Source organism: Falco peregrinus, chromosome 5, assembly GCF_023634155.1.
Source record: "Falco peregrinus isolate bFalPer1 chromosome 5, bFalPer1.pri, whole genome shotgun sequence".
Lineage (NCBI taxonomy): Eukaryota > Metazoa > Chordata > Aves > Falconiformes > Falconidae > Falco > Falco peregrinus.
Window position 1 is genome coordinate 83,101,427 of NC_073725.1, and position 23,061 is coordinate 83,124,487.

Genomic DNA, 23,061 nt, shown 5'->3' on the forward strand with positions numbered 1-23,061 from the left:
GAGTAACAAGGGAGTCTATGGCAATTATGTTTCCAGCTCAGACACCTAAGCTGTCTCAGGTGTTCGAGCCCATCCCTTGGAGAAGACCAAAACCTAACAAGAAATAAGAGCACCAGAAAACTAACCTGCCCCCAGCACCCTGACACACTCCCATACTCATAGATCATCCCTCCCTCATAACAGCACTGCTGCTTCACTGCGAGGGCTACACATATCCTCCCACCTCCAATGGCATATGCAAAATAACCGTGTTTAATCCCTGGAGTTTACTACTGCAGCATATCAATAGAACAACCCAAGGAAGTTAGTGTGAAAAAACCCTTAGGGAAAGAAAGACAAATTTAGGACCAAAAGAGTGAAAAACACTTCAGAGTGGTTCCAGGAAACCCCATCCTGCTGATGGGGGGGAGGGAGGCAGACGGAGACCCTCACCACCTCCTTCAGCAAGCCAACAGCAGGCTCCCTGCACCTTCATCAAGGGAAAGGCCAAGCCAGTCCTGGGACCACCTTAAGTCAGGCTGGAATGGTTTAATTCAGATCTCAGGGCAGGAACTGTTCGGGCTGGGATCAGAGCTGCTGCCTCAGCAGGACCCAGACACCCCAGCAGAGGCAGGCAAGGAGAAGCCCGACCCACAGGGTGATTCTTTGGAAAGGAACCTCACACCAAGCTAATTAGACTTTAAAAAAAAAAACATTTTTTTAGGGACTAGGAACACTGAGAAGTTAGTTTCAAACTTTTTTTTTTTTTTTTTTTTTTTTACAAAATTATGTTTTCACTATCACCTAAGCAACCATTCATGAGGTGGGAAAGAAAAAGGGCTGTTGGAAACTCCAGCACCCTTTGCAGACACCTGCCTTTCACATGTCTTTCCCTAAGCTTGCAGCAAGTTTTATGGCAAGGCTCAATTAGACAACAAAAATATCATCAGCTGCTGGAGGAAAAAAAGACAGATTTATTTTTAAGTGACAACTATTGCACAGGAATCCTCCATGGTCAACGTTTTCAGCATCTTTAATATCAAATCACCAGAGGCAGATCTGTGATTGTGTCTGAACAGTGTTTGGGAAAACATTTTAAGGACGGTACGCAACAAAACCACAGGAGAGTAGGGGAGAGTGAGGAAGAGTCGGTGCAAGGGTGCTCTCACAAACCCTGCTCAGAGACTGACTGTGCTTTGCACGTGCAGTCGCATCACGCTGTCCTTGGGGATACACGACTGCTCATATACATAAGGACACCACTAAGTTCAAGGTGTTTTCATGACTCAAGGACTCACCCAAAGTCCTGATGTTTCAGACCCTCCTCTATAGAATATCCTTAAGAGTTATAGTTTCTTGTGGGATTGAAGTCAGGAGTATGCACTATTCTCCAAAGAACTGAGACCTAAAAGCTCATCACTGTCTCTCTCCTGTACTGGCTTTTATTAATAGATCTGAAATGCTCTAGGGTATCCCTCCCCATCGGATGAGGAAAGAGCACTGAAGCAACTTTTCAGCATCACATAGTCAGGGAACATCCAGGTTGGGAAGAGTCCTGGTGTCTCCTGGGGCAGCGTAATTCGCAGCCTGTTAGGTTACACTGCCTAGTTGTAAGACTCTCCCACGAGGGTTTTTTTTATTAGTATTTTAATTTCTATTTCAGGCTGTGGCATGCTTAAAATGTCTTTGTGGTTTGCTCTTACTTCCTCAGTTTTTTTTTTAAAATTATCTGATTGAAAATTTAGCCAGTCAAGAGGAAAAAAGCTCAAGCTAAGTCGTCAAAACATCCATACAAATCAAAATTAGACAGCAACAAAAAAAGAATTCCCAGAAGAGCTTCTTCAGTGTACAATTAAACTGTTCATGTGTGCATGCGTTTATGTCTTTGTATGCAGTCAAATGGGTCCGTGTGTGACTGCACGCTGCAGCATGCAGAAGCTTCCTGTGTGTATGTGTAACTACATCTTGTTTTAGCACCAGGACACATTTTCTCCAGGCATAAATTGTGTAGCTCCATCAGTTTCAATGAATCTGCAAAAGGATTTTATGTGTAATTTAGCAAGCCGTGTTTTATACACTTGAAAAGGATTCATGTGCTATTACCTGAACTCAAAGTCCACAAGGAATACAGGTTATTTGGTCACAGTTCTTTTTGAAGGAATCAGTTGTTATAGGGTGATGAAATTACGATAACTGAAGTAGTACATGCTCGCATGTCATGCACATCAAGATAATTTGTTTTGACTTAGTTTAAATAATCACTTTTATATAAGAACACAGCCTCCTAACAGCTAGTTTTCTTCATGACACCCTACCGCTTAATTTTCCAGCCCCTCTAATGTAGCTACATGCAAGATCACTACTCACTTGAACAACTAGAGCAAATGCAATCCCTCCCCAGGCAATCACATTGCTTTAGCAACAACAGTAACAGGTTTTGTCCTTGCATTGCCAGGCAGCTCTTTGTTCCAGCCAATGGAAGAATTAAGCATTGTAGACCAGATCCTCAGCTGATATAATTAGATGGCATTTCATTGAAATCAAGACCAGCTGAGGAACTAACCCTTGATCTGCAGCAGCAACAGCTGAGGAGCAATAAACAGGCAGGGAAAAGCCTTCTGTTTCATTGCCTTAATATAATGAGGAGTTCTCTGCTTTCAACAGGTTTATCAAGCAATCCCTGGATTTTGGGATCATCCAGAATACCATATCCCAAGTGAAAGAATGAGAATACTCAAAGCAAGAGGCTGGAGCTGGAAGCTTTGGCTTTCTGAAATCAGTTGAGGCTGGGGATACATTTCCAGGACAAGCTGCTCCTTTGCCCAGCTGTGTTGATTTGACAGTACCAGCCCACTCTGCTGGTAACGGGGAAAGCCAATTACATGTCCCTCCTTTCATCACTACTTAGATCAAGCTTGTAGCTCAATGCCCCTCCAGTCAACCTCAGCAAAACCATTACAGGAAGGAATGGCTGGCCACGCTGCCTGTTTCATTTGGAGGAGACTTAGTAAAAAATTTTCACATAGCTAACAAAATCCTGGGCTGACAGGCAACCAAGACAACATCACCTTGCTTTATTTGTTCAAAAAAATATATTAGCACATCACCACAAACAGGTATCACTGATCCTTCACCCACCAACAAGAAGTTGACTCTGAAGTAAAGCTTATGGAATTTCCTTCTGTTCAGTATCAAGCATATCCCTTAGCAATAAAGGGGTTTTTCACAGTGTGGGAGGTTAATATGCAGTACCCATTAGACTGCCAGTGAGATCTGAGTTCATAAGGCAAAGCACCAATAAATTGGGTCAGCACATGAATCTTCAGAGGGAGGAAAGAGGGAGAGCAGAAAGAGCACCCTAGGCAGCAACACCACAGGGGCCAGGCAAGGCATGCGATGCCCTCAGGACTTCCAGTATCATAGACAGAGGTTTCCAGAAAGGAAAAATCCATTTTTCCACTAGAAGTAACAATAAAAATATTATGTTGATTGAAAATGTGCAATCAGGCCTGACTTACAGTTTTCCCAGCTACATTCAGGCTTTACATCAGAAGGCTGTAAACCGTTACACAGAAAAATAGCGGGGGATGTTTACTCACCCAAAACCATGCTTCATTTATTTACCTGAGTACATTAACACGTACACTGACCATTGTCGCTGCTCAGTGAGGCAGGCAGACAAAAATGGGGAAAATAAACATCTATACAGATTTCACCAGTAGATAAGCTATTAATTCATGCACAGAACAATGAAGAAATGCCAGGGTATACGACAATAACCACTCCTGAATTCTAGATTGTATTATTAAATAAAAGCAAAGGTAGAACATGCAAAAAAAGCACTTTGTGTTAATTTGTAATACCAAATTAAAAAGCCTGTTAGATCCAAAGCAATCTTGGCTTATGATTGCAGTAATTCAACATGAAGTTTCAGTTAACATTCAAATACTTCCAAGGAAACAGAGGAAAGATATTTTATATTCAATGGCCAAAAAAAAAAAAAATAATAAAGAGTTGATGTAAGGGACTTGATTTCATTGAAATTACTGAAGTGAGCTCTATGCAATAACTTAATGTCATAATATTCCATTAACAACTTATTATTTCCTTGTTTACATAATACCAGCAATTATAGGGGTAATGCTGGTCCAACACATAGCACAGCAGAAATGAAAACCCTTTCTCATATACTGGAATTCCATATGAAGACACAGAAGTTTAGATAGGGAGAAATATTTACATTTTGCTTACTGAGCCCAAGGCCTTAGGAAGTAAAACAACAAGCAACTAACATCTGAGACTACAGAAATCAGGCATTATTACACAGACCCTCTGGCTCCACGCACACAAGTTCTGTGGTTAAAAGTTTATTTGAAGAAAAGGTTGAACAACAGTCAGCAGTTACCAAGAGTTTTGGTTTCCCTACCAACTCCAAGTCTTGAAGACAAATGTTTGAAACCAGAGCAAGCTAACTGGCATGCAAATGCTGCGCTTGTGCTGGAAGAAAAGGGGCCAAATCATCAAGGTACACGGACAGGGAGGTAGAGCTGAACTCCAGCTGGCTGGATGCAAATCCCCATTTCTTCTCTAGCTGCAGGAAAAGGGAACCATTCCATACTGGGGGTGGGTCACACACACTCCAGATGCCAGCACAAGCACAAAAGCTCTCCTGTACCAAGATCACACTTGCCCAGAGTCAGCCATGGGGCTGTCCTGGAAAGCTGCACCCAGCTTGGTAGTCCTCAGACCTGGTCCCCGAGCCTCCCTGCTCCTTACCTCGTACCTGCTTCCCACTTTCCAAGCTATCCTGACTTGCAGCCCAGCTCCTGACTTATCTCAGTGGCTTCATGCATCTATAGTGTGTCACTTCCTGACCACAAGCCACCTCAGCCCTCCCAAGCCAGCAGACATTCAGGTTCCCATCTCCAGCCTGGCCCAAACACCAGGCTCCCTGCCAGACCCACGGGGCCACCACAGGAATGGGAACGTGATATTGTCACTTACTCTGTGTTCCTAAACAGATGGTGGGAGGAGCCCCTTCACTCACACTGAAGGCACAGTGTCTCCAAAACAAGAACAGGGTTTATTCTTGCACCTCTTCATGGGAAAGATCAACGGGAAAGGAGGGAGGCTGGTATCCTCCTTGTGTGGAGATGTGCCAGAGATGGAGCCCACACAGGAGGGGGAAAAGCTAGATGTGTCTTGGCTTCATTCCCTTGCTTTACCAATCAGCACAGCTTGGAGACACAGAGGGGCTGTAACATACTACTGGTGCTGATCATTAACAGACAATCTCCAGGATGGAGGAAGGAAAGCTCAGGAAACAGAATTACACATTACTCCTTACTCTGAAGCAAAGCCACAAGCTCACTGCCTGCCAGCGTTTGCCAACTAGCCAGTACATCTTAGCTCACATATGACCACATCGATAGGTAAAGGTGTTTATAGATATTGAAGTTGAGAAACAAATAATTATCTGATGATATTTTCCTTTAAGGCTTGCTTTATGGCATTGAAGAAGACAACAACAACAAAAAAAATCTGATTCAGGTAATAGCATCTGCTCAGCCCTGCTGGGAAAGACTGAAGCCTGAAAGGTATCGGGCAATTTAAGGAAAAAATATACCTGCAGACTGCCAACAGGAGCAGAGAACTTCACACTGAAGGCAGCCCAAGTTAACCAATTGGTAAGACATTTCCCAAGACTTTGAGGAGGCTGGGACAAGAGCTGAGAGCCACCCCCTCGTCCACGTAAGAGTTGCACCAGCCCAAGTGACCACAGGAGGTGCAAGGGAGGATCACATCAGGAGCTGCCCTCCTTTGCTGCCCACATCTTGGTTACCAGCACTTTCCATCCTAAATCACCAGAGGATGAGGGATAGCTGAGAACAATGCATTGAAAGACCCCGTTGGCCTTTTTAATCAGTCTTGTTAAAAGCAGGTGTTACTGCTTATCCAGTGGACAGGTGTGAGGTGGCCATTGGTGGGCAGGTCAAAACCATCAGCTGCAGGCCATTAGAGCCATAACTCCATTGTACGTCATCACAGGAGATTTTTCCACCTGGCAACACTTGCTGTTTCAACATTTTCACTTTGGTAGCACGTGGGTGCTACTTACACTATAAAAAAAGCTCCCCCCAGAAGTAGTAAATAAAATCTTTCAAAAGTGAGACTCAGTTCTTCTGAATCCCACAAAAAGGAGGAATGTGAGAGAAAGTGCAGAGAGATGAGACAGCTCTCCTTTAGCAGTACTCTAGGGAACTTTGGTCCTGGCAAAACTTGTCCACACTGGTACCTTATAGAGGGGAATAGGGTACATCCAATCTCCCATCTTCTAATGAAAAACTCAAATGTTTGAGAGGTTCAAGGAACAAAAAGCTTATGGAAGACAGGCAGATTCAGTTCACAGGCAGACACAATTTAGATGAAATCATACTTAACTAGATAGCCAATATGCCCCAGAGGTCATACTGATAGGAACAAATACGCAGTTTCAAGGAATCAGTTATTTGTTCAGTGCTGTTATTTCACCTTTTGAAAACTATGTAATTAATTACACTTAGTTGCTTACATTTCAAAGCTAATCTCACTTTTATTATATAAATCTTGCATGTGGAATTACAATGTTTGACACAACGTTCCGTTACCACAAAGTCATAGATGCATTCAAACAACTTTAATTTACACAACTCATCTAAGCAATTTACAGCTTTCTCTTCATCGTACCTGTTAAGGCTCACTCCCCATGTAATACCATAGCCTTAAGCTTTGGTAGGCCAAATACTAAGGAAAAAAAAAATCCATGCAGCTAACACCTGTAACCTACAAACCCTACCATACCATGCCAAAGCAGATAATGTGTTCTTACCTATCCTTACACAAAATGCTACAAGCAACTCACACAGAACTCCTTAAAAAGCCACAGCAAAGGGAATACAAGTGATACACAGAGAACTACATACCCTGCACCCCTGGAGCACCAGCTTTGACTGCTGCCCTCCATAGCTCCACCTCCCACCTGCCTCCTTTTGTCTCCTCGGGCTTGATTGATAATTCAGTTCACCTGACATCCCTAAGCAACAGCACCAGAAGCTCAGCAGGGTAAAGGTTGCAGCCACAGGCAGGCAAAAGGAAAAAAAACCCAGTAAACCAAACCCGACCAGATAGTCTTCCACATGCCATTCATGCTGTACCCCCATCACATATTGTACCCCTTTCCAGCAACAGCAGGCTTCCCCAGCGAACCAAAACTGCAGAGCTCTTCCTGAGGGACCAAAACCACCAACTTGATAAACTAGGTTAAAACAAGCTGAACTTTAGCTCACTCCATAGAGTCATAGTTAACTTGTGAATCAAACTTGGTTTCCCAAGCAGAACCATACAGACTTGCTATTGAGGCGTGGTGGGAGGCAGTGGCACACAGGGAGACAGTGTTACTGTCCTCATAGTCAACTGATGAGATGCCCTTGGACAGAGGTATCTTGGTGAAACAGTGGGAAAAGATGGAAGGCTTTGCTCCTGGTTCCATAGCAAAATGTTTTGCTATGATTAAGTACACCGGTACTTGAAGGAGCCAGGGTGACATAATGGCTTCCATGGGAATCGAAGCGCTTGTGTCGACAGTGAGCTGTATGTCTGAACCCTGGTACTAAGAGGTCCCCCTAGAACAGCAAGTCTTGTTCCTCCATAAAGGTACAGAGCAGTCCACAGGATCATGGCCATGTCAGCTCTTTTTTTACCCCAATCTTCTTTTCCCATTGGAGAAAAGCAGTGACTCCCCTTGGGCAAAACATGGTGACACTGGAACGGTGCACGGGTGTGCTTCAGGGGAGTGCAGAGCACAAGGCTTTAACCCAGTGAGGGAACAGTGCTGGATGGGGCCTGGGAGTGGGTGTATGTGGGGGGAGTATATAGGTTTTTTTGGAAAAAAAAAACCTTCAGTGTCGCTTAATGCAGGGAAAAACGGGCCATCAAGATCAGTGTTGAGATGATTTTGTGGAAAGGTGGTGGTGGGCAGGCAGAAGCACATTACCTTGCTCAGTCCTGCTGCAGCCCTGCTCGATAACTGAGCCCTGCTGAGGACTGTAACACACAGGGGACCCTCCCACTTAAAAGCTGATTTTATCAGCAGCCCAGAGCGTCCCTGCCTGACCACCTGAAGACCATCACAGTGGCTTTCCCCTCCTCCAGACTGCCCTCAACCTCAGACAACCATCGACAGCGCTCCCTGGGCACCGGTGGCTGCCCTGGCCCTGTGACCACCAGCTCCATTAGCCACGAGGCCACCCAGCTACAGAGCTGATTGCGCAGCCAAGGGCAGCAGGGGAGAGGGCAGATTACCCCGCAGCATGCTCACGGATTATCTCAGCCCACAGGATCAGGGATTAAAAATAAAGGCTGTTCCTCCTCCAGAGGAAGCAGAGCACGCAGCTTTCCGAGTTGACCTTGCTCCGGCGAGGGGCTGGGGGCAAGGGGGACCGAGCGGCCGCTGCTCTCCAGCCCAGGCAATGACAGAGCAGAATCGCTGCTCCCAGCCTGGGCACACAGACCGCGCTTATACTTGGCAATGCTGTTAGTGCAGATTCCTCTCTCTGCTAGCACTATTTTTTTCTTTGGTTTGTATTTCTTTTTTTTTTTTTTTTTTTTTTTGCAAACCTTTGTGTAACAGACGCCCTCTCCTTGCCCCAGTTGGAGCTGCAGTAGAATGAAAAGGGGGGTGGGAAGGAGGGAGGAGAGGAAGGGAAAAATCCCCCCCCCCGCTTTTGGTTGAGGTTTTCCTGTTACTATCACTGTAGCGTTTATTTAGCCAATCTCCTAACTATGACGTGAGGAAGGCAGGAATCATGGCTCACTCATAATATTTAACACACCCACCGAAAGCTGGAGCTGCAGAGCTACTAGTCCAACCAGTCTCCAGAATTCAGTGTAGCTGAAAGAGGTTTTCACTCTGCACCTGCCAAAGATCTCTCCCCCCTCTTCCCTTCTCTCCCCCTTTCTCTCTTCCTTTCTCTCTCTCTCTAAAAGGCAGATCTGTAAGACCCAGCAGAGATCAAAGACAGGACCTCTTTACTGAAAAGAACCTCTGCCGATTTATATTAGTTTCTTTCCTCTAATACTCCCCCCCCCCCTTTTTTTTTCTCTGTGCCATATTTAACCTTTATGTTGCAGTTGTGCCATCAGACAGTTTTGCAGCCAAAAAAAACCAAGCAAAGCCAAAGCAAAAGCCCAGCTCGGATACAGCAGCCACCCAGACTCGATCTCAGTTGAACGTATTAATCTCTCCCAAGCACTGGACGCGATGGATGAAGAAACTGGAACCACTCTAAGAAAATTATTTTCCAGCCAATGTTCTTAAACAGTCTCAGAGAAGAGAGGGAGCGAGAGCGAGTGGGAGAGCGCTTCTGCTGCATCACTGGTCAAATTCAAAGGAAGGGAGTCAGCGTTTCCAGCACAGCCAAATATTATGGATGATTTTTTTTCTTCTGTCGCCTTTCCGTACAGGTTTTCTTAATATTATTTTTCCCCCTTCCTCCTTCCCATCCTTTTGTTTTGCTTTGTTTTAAAATTTTATTTAACCAAAGCTAGTGTCTGATGCTGGTTTCTCTCCAAGAACCAGTTCTATTTGTTGTGATCCCTGTAATAAAAAAAGAGAGAAATCGTGAACAGATGGCTTTATATATCGCGATGCCGCTGGCATTGTTTTCCTATTGATTTTAAAGGCTCGGTCTGGTGCTTTTTTCTTTCGATATATTTTTTTTCCTTTTTTTTTTTTCCCTCCCCCTCCTAAGTTCTTGATGATACTGAGAAATGAGGACCTATTGTTTTTAGCCTGTTTATTTCTCGGCGCCTATGGAGATAACTTTATTGACTTGATCGCTCGCTTCCCGATCCGAAAGGAGAAAGCCAAAGCCCCGGGGGGGGGCTGGAAGACCCGCGCCCGCCCGGGCTCTTTCCGCGAAAGCGCTCCCGACCGACCCCGCCGCCTCCCCTCCCTCCCCCTCCCCCGGTAATTTATTAGCCGCCCCGGCCATGAAAATGCTCCTGGTCCGCAAGTTCCGGGTGCTGATCCTCATGGTGTTCCTCGTCGCCTGCACCATGCACATCATGATCGACCTGCTGCCGCGGCTGGAGCGGCGGGGGACCGAGGGCCGCCCCGGCTGCTCCTGCCCGCCGCCCGCCGCCGCGCCGCCCCGCGCCGCGCCGCGCTGGCCCAGCAAGCACACGCTGCGGATCCTGCAGGACTTCAGCGCCGAGCCCGGCTCCAACCTCTCCTCGCAGTCGCGGGAAGCGGCGGAGCGGGCGGCGGGCGGCGGCGCGGGAGGCGGGGGAGCGGCGGCGGCGCGGACGCGGCGGCTGATCGCCCCCGGGGCTCCGCGCCCGCCGCCCCCCGCCGCCGCCGCCGCCGCCCCGCTGGCCGCCCTCTTCCAGCACCCGCTCTACCGCGCCGCCCTGCCCCCGCTCGCCGACGGCGACCTCCTCTTCAATGTCAACAGCGACATCAGGTTCAACCCGCGGGCGGCCGAGCAGCCCGAGTGGTGAGTACCGGCGGGGGGGCGCGGGGGGCCGGCGGCCGGCGCGGAGCGGGGCGCGGTGCCGGCGCGGAGCGGAGGCGGCGCGGGGGAGCAGCCGGGCCGGCGGGGCTGGGGCAGGCGGCGGGCAGCGCCGTGTCACCGGGGGAAGGGGAGGGCGTCCGCGGGCAAGACCGGCCGCGCTCCCTCCAAAAAGCCCGAAAAAGCCGCGGAATAGGGGATGCAGCCAGGAGCGCGAGGAGGCCGGGGTGCCGAGGCCGAGGGGGCACCCCGACCCCCACCCCAGCTGCAGCCAGCCGGGAGAAGGGTGCGAGAGGGCGAGCGCCCGCCAGCCTCCCTCTCCACGCGGTCCTGGCCTCCCACCCCCAGGCGTGGTGGCCAAGCAGTGAGGCCAGGCAGCGATGCACTAACTTTTCCCAGAAAGCGAGGTCTAGTGTCACAAAGGCATTCATCTTAGCAGGTATTGCTGCCTTCGGGATCTGATCTGTGCGACAGTTTTCATCCTCAATTAATTCTTTGTGCCCTAGCACCTCCGCTGCTCTCCAGCCTTCAAAGCAGTTCATTGCCTCCGTGCATCGTATGCCCTGTTGGCTAGTAGGAAATGCTGAGAAATTTCAATGACTGAAAAATCAAAAGGCTTGTCTAATACAACAGCACCCTCTTCCAAACACACTGACATTGTCATGTTTAAACAGCTGCATTGTACCGTGCAAAAGCTCTGTCAAGCCTCAGAGCAGCCAGCATGATCTAAACCTTTAGAAAGAGAGGATAAATATTTCTGATTTCCGCCCCACAAGCATGTGGATTGTCCAGGCCCCTTCCATCTAATAATCAAAACTGACTGTGAAGTGAAATAACCTGGAAAAGTTCTGGTTACTCTGGGAGGGGGTGAAGGGTGGGGGTGGGGGGAAGATCACAAATGTGTGAACGTCTGGACCTGACTAAATCCACAAAAGACTTCAGGTTCAAAGATATGTGATAGCATGTTCGGTAGGTGAAGAGTGAAATTACCACTGACATCCACAATGCAACTGCCTGTTGTACATATTTTCCTTAGTGGCTGCAGCCAAAGTTTGCAGGACTAACAAGAAATTGGGGAGTTAAAAGTAAGTTTAACAATTCTTTTCTGTAGTAGTCTCCTCCTGCTAGGGAAGGGGCAAAATCTTCCAGTTATTCTTCAGCAACCAGTTCAGAGTGATCCAGTTTCTTCTTATTCTCTCTTTTTAAAAAAGAGAAGAATTGTGAGTTGGGAGCGTTTGGTACGACAGGTCAGGTCACTGCTGCACTCTCATTCCCAGACCCAGGTCCCTGCTATGTAAAGGTACAGGACGGTGCTGTCCTTGGGGTCAAACTTGGAAAAGATGTGTGCAGCATCATACCACCTGAACGCAATGTACAACCTGCAGCTCTCTGTTCCTGCTATGTAAGGGCCTCTGCTAACGCTCAGTGATGTCACCCTGAGTTTCACTCCTGACTTTCATGGGCTTTAAATCAGGCATGGTGAGTGGAGGGGAAAATCCATCTCCTCCTCGGCCCCAGGTGGGAGCAGGCTCCTGGCGTGCAGCCGGCGCAGGGGTGAGCTGGGGGCTTCTCCCACCTCTGTCGTGCTTTGCCTTTCCGAGTTGTCACATTTTGAAAGCCCTGTTTCTTGATGCCTGTTACAAACTGTAACATTTCTTTCTCCTCATTTTTGGGTTTTTGTTGTGTTGTTCTTTTTTTTGGTGGTAGGCAAAATGAAGATAATGAAGAATTTTTGCCAACTGGAGAAACCTCCATAGACTCCTACCCAAACTGGTTAAAATTCCACATTGGCATTAATCGGTACGAGTTGTATTCCAGACATAATCCTGCAATTGAGGCTTTACTACAAGACCTGGTCTCCCAAAAGATAACCAGTGTTGGTATGTTTGGATATATATAATTTTTTTATCATTATTGCTCATTGTTCAGGATCTCATTGCTGTTTGACTATTAATATTTTGCATGGCTTCCTCTGGTGTGCCTACAACATTGCTTCCCGACTTCTGTGCTCATTTTCCCTGTTAAACGTAAAGAGATATTGCCAGCTCTGTATTACCCAAATAATTGCAAAGTCTGCCAGCAAGGCGAACCTCATTCATTTCAGAGATCTTTTAGTCGTGATCAGGCTGAAAGTGCCCTATTTGGTTATTTAAAATAAATATGATGGCAAAAAGCAGATAGCATCTTGCATGAGCTAGATTTGTATTATAAGCTGATTATTATTTAAAGGCTGTGTCTGGCAGTGCATCTTCCCAAGGAAGGAGAGAGGTGGCTGCCCTGCTTCCCTGCAGCCGCGGCTGTGGGAGCATCCAGCGCCGTGGGGCTCGGCAGAGCTGCAGCTTCCCTGGGCATTGCACAGGGAGCTCCAGGCGAGCCAGCCTCACACTGAGCAGAGTTCAGCTCTTTTTATTTGGCTTGTAAATCTACAATGGGGATGTGCCTATGTCAACCTTTTGCTCTGGTTAAACAAGGTGACACAGTTCAGGGCTTTTCTCCAGGGCTGTTTAATGACAACGTGTGTTTCCTTGAATTTAGCTGCATAGCTGCACAGGGGAAAAAAGCCACAACCCCAAATGAAAGCCCAGGGATACTAAACAAATGCACACCCCTTGGTTTCCAGAGGTAGGTGCAGCACAGCCCGCAGTTTCCGTCGGCCGTGCAGAAAATGAAGTTACTTGCACTGACGACAAAGTTGCCAAGTCCATTTCAGAGGGATGAAATAGCAGGAGCTCTGTAAAAGTGCTGATGGTGTGCTGGCACCCGGGATGAGGTCAGCAGGTCCTTAACTCTGCAAGGCAAAAATTCCCCTGGCTTCAGCAGGAAATGGCCGGGGCAAGCACAGCACAGCAGCCCTAGGGTTTACATTTTCCATTGTGTGAATCACAGTGGCTGCTGAGCAGCAAGAAGGGAGGTCCTTGGTCATCAAGAGTGAGCTTATTTAGCTGATCCAGATGGAGTAGGTGTACAATGCAGGAAGCCACAGGAGAGCTTCGCCCCCATGAGTCGAGGTGTGTGGTGGCTGTACCCAGCACCCAGCTCTGCTTTGAGCTCTGCTGGGGCAGGGTTTTGAATAAAGCAGTTTGGGGTATCCAGCTGCCGTCCCACATGTTGAATTCAGGGGTCCAGTGGACACCTAGCTCATGAAAGGTGACAAACACAGGCTCATTTATTAACCTGTGATGGATTTTCTGTCCCCAAAACTCTGGCTTGGCATGATTCATCAAGGAGCTCAGGTTTGACAATTAAGCCATGTATTTTCCCTTCTCTAGCTCAGATGTGACCCTGCAGGCAGCAGCAGCCGACCCTGCCCATGCCTCTCTGGTCTGTGCTGGAGGGGGGCAAGGGCACGGCATGGACATGGCCTGGGTGTTTTTTCTCCTTGACACAGCTGTTGCCTTCCCTGACCTCTCTCCTCCGTACCAACTGATTTCTGGAATATTAGTGGCACGTACGAATGGGGGTTGAGCCATTACTTTATAACACGTGTTAACGTTGTTCTTTGAGCACATCCACCAAGGAGGACAAGGCACAGGCTGTGCTCTGCCCTGTCCCCGACCGAGAGCAGCAGTGCCCCCCATCCTGCCCAGCTGCCCAAACCATCTCCTGGCTTGTCTCTTGAGGTTTACACAAAATGCATTGGCTGTAGCAGTGTTTTGTGCTGCATGGCTGCTGAGTGTATCAATCACTATTTACCTCTTCAACACTTCAGAGCTCAGCCGTGTTGCCTGTGCAGGAGGAGAGCAGTGTCTGCAGCAAACTCAGCAGCATTCAAGCCTTGGAGCCTGTCACTTCTGCAGAGCAGTGGGGTGGTTAAGGTTGATGTAGGGATGTACAACCTGCTGGGAGAAAAAGGAATGTAGGAAGGAGAAGTAATAGTTTAGTACCCGCTCTTCACTTGATCTTCTGGGCATGTTGCTTAACCTCTCTATGCTTCAGTTACCCTAGCAGCAAAATGGTTATCGTAAAAAATAGGAGTGAAATCCTGATCTTGGTGACGTAAGTGGAAGTTTTGCCATTTACTTCCCTGGGGCCATGATTTCACCTAATGTGTCATATAGATGTGTTGTGAGGTTTTCCATTAATTATGCTCTTGATAGAGCTTTCAGATCAGCGGGGGGGAAAGGGCCACGGGACCACAGAGGAAGATTTATGGTAGTTATTAGCGATTTCCTATGGGATTGTCTCTCTGTTAATGTTTGAACAAGGTTCTTGAGGGCACGGTAGGGCCTCATGCCCCTAACGAAAACACAGAGCCATAGTTTCTGTCAATGATTCAGTATCATTTCTGTAAACTAAAACATGAACTACATTTGGTATTTGTATCGGCGGCTGTGGGAACTGACAGGGAATGAGTCCTACGCATAAATCCCAGTCTAAAACCAAGCATATGGAAATGGAAGGGGCCTTTGCCAATGTAGGGATGCCAGGATCTGAATTTTGCTGGTAGCATCCACTGCCTGCCTCTGTGGGGATTCAGGAGCTTTGTCAGGTTGCAAAGAAAGAAAGAGCATATTGTTAATATGCTTGCTTTTTTTTTCTTATTACACAGTGCAGCATCTCTTACTTTATGTTGCAAATTCTTTGGGAGCTTTAAAATGTATGTTTTAAAATAATACCTGCCAGCTTTGTGCTTTACTGCAGAGCAGCAGCAGGGATTCAGAAGCATGTAAGCTGATTAATAAAGAGTAATATATTTGACCAAAGGACATTTATAGGGCGGCTATATTCTTTTGCATATTCCAGCATAACTTCTAATTTGCCTGGGTTTTTTTCCTTATGGTCAGTTTTTGTTGGTTTGCTTTTTGTTTTCTTTTTTTTTTTTTTAAGGAAGCTGCAAAGATGCCAGGTTAGAAGTATAAAATAAATGGAAACCTTCATAATGCACAATCTCCAGGCTTCTTTTTGCAAGCAGGACAATTAAATATACAGACTTACATGCATTAGATGAAATGGGATATTGCTTTATCCAGTTTCTTCCCAGTGTTCAGATTTGCTTTGGCTCTAATAGAATTAGGTGATTTGCTGTGCGAGTTCTTGATACCTACAGTAATTAGATCCAAATTGCAGCTTTCTTAGCCACACTGTAATTTCTCTGCTCAGCTTGCATTATTTATGGAGGCGAGTGGTGACCAGATTGATCCCCCACCATCTATCAGAACCGCTCACACGACTCTGTAATGTGCGGTGTTATTTTAAAATGAAAACGGTGACAGAAGCAATTCCCAAGAGCAGGGAGCACCAAGGTGACATTTTCTTGATGTTAAAGTTTAAATGGAACAAATCCGTGGATGGGAAGGAGCAGCACATTCACTCCCACAGTGACACCTACAGCTGGCCTCGGAAAGGACAGGGTTACCCGCAGCTTTCAAGCTGAGCAACTATTCTGTGCCCTGCATCAGTACATCTCTTTCCTATTCGTTTTGTTCAGCATGAAGGGATAGCTCTTAATTTGATTTAATTCACTGAAAATTTCCTCTTGCCATAAATAGGAGCCTAGAGAGAATTGTTTTTCCACTGAGCACTGAAACCCAGTTTTCAGAAGCAGCACATGCACAGGCAATTGCACATTTCCTTTGCCTTTCAAAACTGTTTATTGCATGCATAAATAACCATAGTTAGCTATTTTCTTGCATATTTACAAGATGTCTGTGCATAATTGTGGCAGCACTGTCAGCAGTTTAACAACAAATATGGCTTGGTGCATTGTAGAGGCAGTGTGGCCTTGATCTTGCTCGTACTGCTGTCTGGAGGAGCCGTGCTGTGGGATCCTGTGAGCAGAACAGGCTTTTTTGTATTTCCTGTGTTTACTTGGGTTTTATTTTTTGATTCTTTAAATTCTCTCGTTGGAAAGGTTTGGAAACATTACCTGATCGAGTTCATTTCTGAACGTGCAATGCCTTCAGTTTGTACAGGCAGTAATTAGAAAGCAAGCATGCAAGATTACTCACGCAGTGAATAGATGCTGCAATTAACTAAGGTGGACTCTGCTTCAAGTCAGGGGGAAAAAAAAAAGAAAAAGACAAGACGCTAAATATTGAATATAAATTCTGGTGCTAAAGGAAATTATAAAACTCTCATCCAAAGGAAGGGAAAAAATGCTGTTGAGAATATGTGAAAAACATAATGAAATGTAGCACCATTGGTTTAGTGTATAAGAAAACAATGAATCTGCCAAGAGTCAACAGATTGATTTAATGTACAATTCCAGATGAAAGGAGGGGACTTAAAATGTACAACAAAGCCTCTGAATGATTTTACAGATCTTTTCCCCTCCAGAAGTCTTTTACCCTCTTGATTAAACCAAGAAAGGCCTTTAAAAACAAGTTAGCAGAATTGGCTGAACAAGAACAAATTAAGAGATGATGAGGGCTTGAATTTGTTTTGAAATATGTTCTTTACAGCTTTTACAGGGCCATGTCTCTAGCCTGGGGCAGAGTATTACTTGTTAAAACCAATCAACATGTTTATGTTAGATTTAAGCTTGATCTATTAATAGGAATCCAAAATGGATCTGAATGTCCTCTGTTTCAGATGTTAACTGCTTCCCAGGCTTTAACTGGATCTCACTTCTCAGACATTAGCGTTGCATATTGAATACATTTTAAAATGTTTGTTGGATTCTGACCAAAAGGCAGGTTCAGAGGTCCTGTTGGGACTCTCGCTTTCGGTCGGATGACCATATGGTCTAGACAGGCCAGTAGGATGAGGGCTGACATGCAGCAAAACAGAGGATTTGGAAAGTCAGACCAGTTCCAATTCCAAATCCTTTTGGGTCAGATCCTTTTGGGTGGCATTGTGCCTCTACTAAGAGTTAGTACCAGATGCTAGCCAGAAACCCTGTAGCGTGCGGCTACAAAAAGATGATTGAGAGATGATAGATAGTGCATCTTTTGTGTTGGATGGTGTCTGTGGAGCAGAAAGGGAATTCAGGTTTTGTGTTGGTGAGGGGACAAGATGGGGAAGTAGCAGACGTGGCATGTGGCTGTGACAACAGGCTCATAGATGTAAATGGGGTGAGGACTTTTGGAGGCTTGATTCAAGTTCTATCAGAGAAAACAGAAGGAATCCCACCAGTTTCACTAGTTTTTGGACAAGACTCTAGTCCTACAGGCACTCAAGCAAAGCCCTCTAAAGTTGGGAAGATTTCTGATCACACCTGAAGCCCTTGCACTGGGTTAACAGGAGAGGTTAATGCTGCTTTCCATTTCCTGCTACTTTGGGGGAAAAAGAGAGGCTTGGAGTCGCCTGAAGACAAAAAGTAATGATGGTATTGGGATTTGTTTTTAACACTGTGCCAATACGTCCAGGAGCTGTATGAGACTTGATTGAAGGTAGCTGCTGGGAGCTAGCAGGTTTATAAAGTCTTACAGAGCTGTTCATGACCTGTGATGTTAGGGTATGTTCAGAAACCTTAAAAAAGAAAAGGTGAATTCAAGAGTGTGGCTAGTGTTTCCCTCGCAGTCAGTACAGCCTGATGTCGCTAGGCCGCCCTAACAATACTAGGCCTGCTGATCGTAGACATGACAGCTTGCAATGGTATTGCATCCTCCGGTTTCTTGGAAAATTGTATGTGCTGCTTCTGGGTATTGTAAATTCTTTGCAAACGTTCCCGTGGGCAGTAGGAGAAGGCACAAGGGCATCTCCAGATAAGCAAGGGGTGTTTGTTTGGGGTAAGCTCCTGGAAGGTGACAGGGCTCCCGCTGTTGGGCCATAATGGCCAGAGGGACACGTTTAATGGAGGGATGAGCAGGAGGGGGGCTTCCTGCAGGAATACTGCTCAGAAAATGAGGGGAAAGCCAGTACGCAGATGTAATGCTAGGTTAGGACAAGGAAAGTAATCTGTAGAGGAATTGTAGAGGAATGAAGGCAGGTTAATTAACATTGATAATATACAGCTGTGGGCTGTCTTCAGGGGAGGTGGATTGGTTGATGTGGATAATGCACAGCTGTGGCTGGGTCCTGCTAAGTAGTTAAATAGCTTTAAGGACGATATGAAGAGGAATCCTGGATGAAGAGAGACCTGGAAGAAGTAGGGGGAGGAGAGAAAGTACCCCAGATGTAGAGGAGATAAGGAGAGGCCCAGGAAGAAGCAGGGGCCTGGCTGAGGAGAGGCTGGCTGGAAGAGGAGCCTGAAGAAGGAAGACTCTGGGTGCAGCAGAGGCAAGAAGCAGGGTGGACTGTCCTGAAGAGGATGAAGAAACAGCCCAGACAATAGATGAACTTTTGAAACCTCATGGGGGATTGGTGGCTATGCTGACGCAAGGTGCAGGAGCTACTTCTTGAAGTTAACTTGGTGTGTGATTGTAAAAGCCTTGTTGCAGCAGCCTAGTTTAGATAGTGCTGCGACAGTAATCTTACCTAGAGATCTGACTGAATCATTTCCAATGAGATCTGCTCTTTTCTGGCATTGCCACCCCCAGGATTTGGGCACCCTGGAATGCCTCCAAGTCTGCTTAGAGTGCATGAAGAGTCTTTTTGAGGTCAAAAGGACAGTCTAAGCTCAGATGTTTCCCTTTCTGCAGGGTTTACAATGTTAGACTATAACTAGTCTGGACTTGGAAGCTGGCTTTGGATCACCTCCAGCCTGAATGAGCGGCAGAAGTTTAAGCATCTGCGTGCAAGTCAGGGTGATGTGGGGAGAAGCCAACACGGAGCTCGGTGTGGGTGATTGTCCACATGCCCTGCCACAAGGCATGATAGGACACTGTTCCCACCAGTGTCACCCTCTGTTTTGGGGAGGTCCAAATTTTCCTCTGAGCAGCACATGCCTGAAAAACTTGTGTTCACTCTAGGCTACTGTGGCAGCCGATTAAGGCTATACAGTGAGATGGATCTAAAAAGACCAGGGAGGTTCTTTTGTCTTACTTCAGCTCAATTCTTTCTGACAGGAAACCAGGCCTCTGTGTCTCGTGGAAGAATTATTCTGAATTGTTAATCTTCTTCATGCGTTTCCTTGCTTGGTGATGACACGCCTGTTGTTGAGCTCGGCTGCTAACAAAATCATTATCTGTCAAGTGGCTTCAATTTGCTGAGAAACCAGTCATCTTGGTGCATCTGAGACTTTGTGCTTACAAGAGGGCATGCTGGAGCATCCTTTTTATTTCTTCTTGGCGTTGCTGTGATCTCCCAAACACTTGGCTTCCCAGCGGTACCCCAGAACAGGCTCTACCCTTCCCTTTGCTGTGATGGGCTTACAGGATCTCTGGTATGTTTTGGACATACCTGTCTCACAGAGGAGAGGGAGCCAATCTGTAAGCCCAGAGCTCCTCAGAACTGAATGAAAAAGCATAAATTACATCAATTTCAGAGAAAAAACCACCTGGTTTTAGGTTGGTGGGAGCAGTCTGCAGGCAGCCGTGTTGAGACGGGCTGGGGAGAGTTGTTGGGCAGGCAGGATGTGCTTCTGCCCTTTGGTGCTGACCGGTATGAAGACAGCCCACACAGAGGGGTGCAAGTACAGGTTGCCCCTTAAAAAGTGGGGCAACCCCCATGCTCTCAGCAACAGCTGGGCAGGGATGGTGGTGGGGGCTGATCCGGGGTGTCCCTGTGGCAGGAGCCAAGGGCAGCTCTAGCTGTCCAGACTAACTGGGAGTGTTTCCAGAGTGTATGGCTGGGCTGTGGTGGTCCTAGGGCAGCACATGTAGGTGTTTGGCTGGAGGGCTGCTGCCTTCTCACTGCCTTCAGGCTCCAGGCTGGGTATGAAAAGGCCTGCTGCTCCTTCTCCCCTCAGGTGTGGCTCAACTGACCTGCTGCTTTCCTTGTTCAGTGCAAATTCTTTAATGCCCTTTAATTTCTAATTATTTATTTATTCCTTTGGGATAAACTGGAAATGTGAGAGAAGGCTGGGATCAGCAAAACAGCAAGGCAGGAGGGATTTTATTTGAGGAGAAGTATAATTACACTGACCAGGTTTGCATAGCATTTTGTTGCAAAAATACAGATTACAAGTGCTGAAAGAGAGCCGATGACCTATCGGTAATAAGGCACAGATGAGTAATTAAAAAGATGTGTAGCTAATGGCATTGATTAGAGAAAAAAAGAAATGTACAAGCTGTACAGGTGGAACAAGGGCAGCTCTAAGCCAAAATTTACAGAGCAAGGTAACTTGACATTTATGTAGTTCTACAGTTGACATGGGTTTTGTCAAAACTGTAAAGAAAGGGATTGATTATCTGATCATTCGTAGCAATCATTTTTAAATAACTGACTCATCCACACAAATAGGACTGCCATGGCCTGCCTCTCCAAACAGAGGAGTGAATTAAAGAATCAGAGTATAGGTCATTTCATTTATTCAGAGCAGTTTTGATTGAGATGGTGAAAAAACAGCTGGTTTGCCAAAGTATGTATTTATCTTTTTTAAGTAGCATTATCATCAAGTAAAATGCATTTTTATGAATTCATAAATTAAAAAAATACTGTTCTGACTCTAGAAACACTATAATCTGGCTGTTAATGTGATATCGTCCAAATTGTTCAGACTGGTGTGACTAAATGTCAATCTTCAATTCCCATTAGCTCTCAGTTGGAAAGCGAGTCCATTTCATGTTTGAGCAAAGATGGCCCTCGGTGTGCAGTGTGGACCGCAGCCTTGGCTGCTCTGTGTGCCCTCTCCTACCCTCCCCGCAGAGCCAGCGACCCGCTCTGTGCAGCTTTGCTCTCGTGTATGAGCTGTCTTGGGATCCCTTGAAGTTAATGGATGGGCTTGGATACATATCCATTGTGCATAGAGAAGATTAATTTGCATATCTGTACTGCTCAGCAACAATTATTAAAATCGCAGCAGAGATCAGAGATTGCTATAATATCTGCTCATACTTTTAATTAAGGAGATGTCTGCTGTGCATTGGACTGTACATCCTAGTGGCAGCTGTCTTTGAAAGCACCCCATCTCCTTTCCCAGAGTGTGTTCCTTGCTAAAAGGAGCTCCAAAAGCAATTGAAGATGGAGAAAACAAGACTCCAATGGTCTGTTCCTATACATGCCATTCAGTTAGGGTGCTTATGGAGCCCATATTGACCATTTGGAGAAGACAAAGGCGTGTCAGGGAGTACAACCCATTTTTAGTCCCAGTCAGCAGCTCAAAGCCCTTCCCTGTACTCTGCAACTGCTGAATAATCTGTTGTCCAGTTAGGATTACCCTGCTTGGTGCTCAGATACTGCAGTGCTGAACCTAGTACAGAGCAAAAGAGATATGATTTTGTTTCAAGGAAGCTGAATGTAAGTAGATCCATATGTAGTGTTTTAAAGTGGTTTTGGTTTTTTCCCCGCAGCGATGAAATCAGGAGGCACCCAGCTGAAGCTTATCATGACGTTCCAGAACTATGGACAAGCATTGTTCAAACCAATGAAGTAAGTAAAAAAAGTCTGTGAAATTGTGGTTGAATAGCCCGTTGCTATTTTCTAAGCCTTTAAAAATTTGCTGTAGTGTCTCTCGAGGTTAATGTGTCTGGTTTCCTAAGCTTGCTGCTGACTGTAGAGCTTCAGGTCTGTTGAAACCTTGCCCTGCTATACTGGTCTTTGGAAGAGATAGTGAGGAGGCTTCAGATACATTACAGTCTTCTTGGGAATGCTATTCACTCTGATCTCTGTGAAATATCCCATCATAAATACAGCATGTTTGCAGCATCTCCTTCCTGTGTAAACTTACTCCATAGGTCTGAGCTCTATCTAGTGTCAGTGCTCCTCTGGAATATGGCCAGACAAGGGAGCTGGTTCAGAACAGCTTTGGGAAGAGCTAAATAGTGTTTGTCTGATAGATTATAATTTAATCCACTGATTTACTGTTGTTTGTATTAAAGAGTTCTATTAGTCATTTAGCTATGGCTATGCTGACTCTGTGAAAATTTGAGAGTGGTGCTGCAAGGTAATGAATCTAGACAGAAAAGGAAGGAGTAGGATGATGCAGCCTTGATTTGTGCCTGCCCAGATCCCATTGAGATGAGGGAAGTTGTTCAGATGCAAAGCAGATGTAGATGAGTTCTGAATCCTGACCTGTGTGTTTGTATTGTAATAAGGAAAATGACTCTGGGCTTATTGTAGAGGGTTTAGCCAAGACACTTGGTGCTGCAACATGTGTAATGAAGCCACTCAGTATCTGTGTCAAAGGTACCACTGCAATAATAAATCCATTTTCTTCTTTTGTTCCCACTGTAGGGAAGTTCAGTTAATTTCCTCTAAGACGGTCCATAAAAGACTAAAGTACCAAGAACGAGTGTCTTGGAGTGTGTGTTGGCGTTGTGTTACAGCTGTAGCGGGGAGCACAGCTCAGGGCACAAAGACTGAGCTGGAGACTGACAAATTCCCTGTTTTGGTATAGATTTTGCTGTAGATTGACCTCAGACAGGTACAGATTTGGCTTGATCTTATTTGTCTGCCAGAAGGGCCAAATAATTGGCCCCACTTTCCTTCAACCCAAGTTTGAATAGGAACCCTCCTTATGTGCGTTCATCCTGGGAATTACAAGGAAATCCTGTGAACTTCCAGGCAGCACAAGGCATTTGAGAAGGCCAAATGCCTCTGTGTCACTACC

General features: G+C 46.1%; 1 protein-coding gene across 1 annotated transcript in view; it reads left to right on the plus strand.

Annotated features, from left to right (window-relative positions):
• The first annotated feature begins 8,676 nt into the window (after window positions 1-8,676).
• FAM20C (FAM20C golgi associated secretory pathway kinase) overlaps window positions 8,677-23,061 on the plus strand; it is a 60,774-nt gene continuing 46,389 nt past the window's right edge. The window contains exons 1-3 of the mRNA XM_055805386.1: window positions 8,677-10,514; window positions 12,237-12,409; window positions 21,803-21,881. Coding sequence (XP_055661361.1) covers window positions 10,009-10,514; window positions 12,237-12,409; window positions 21,803-21,881 — 758 coding nt within the window. The 5' untranslated portion in view covers window positions 8,677-10,008. The remainder of the gene's footprint in view (window positions 10,515-12,236; window positions 12,410-21,802; window positions 21,882-23,061) is intronic.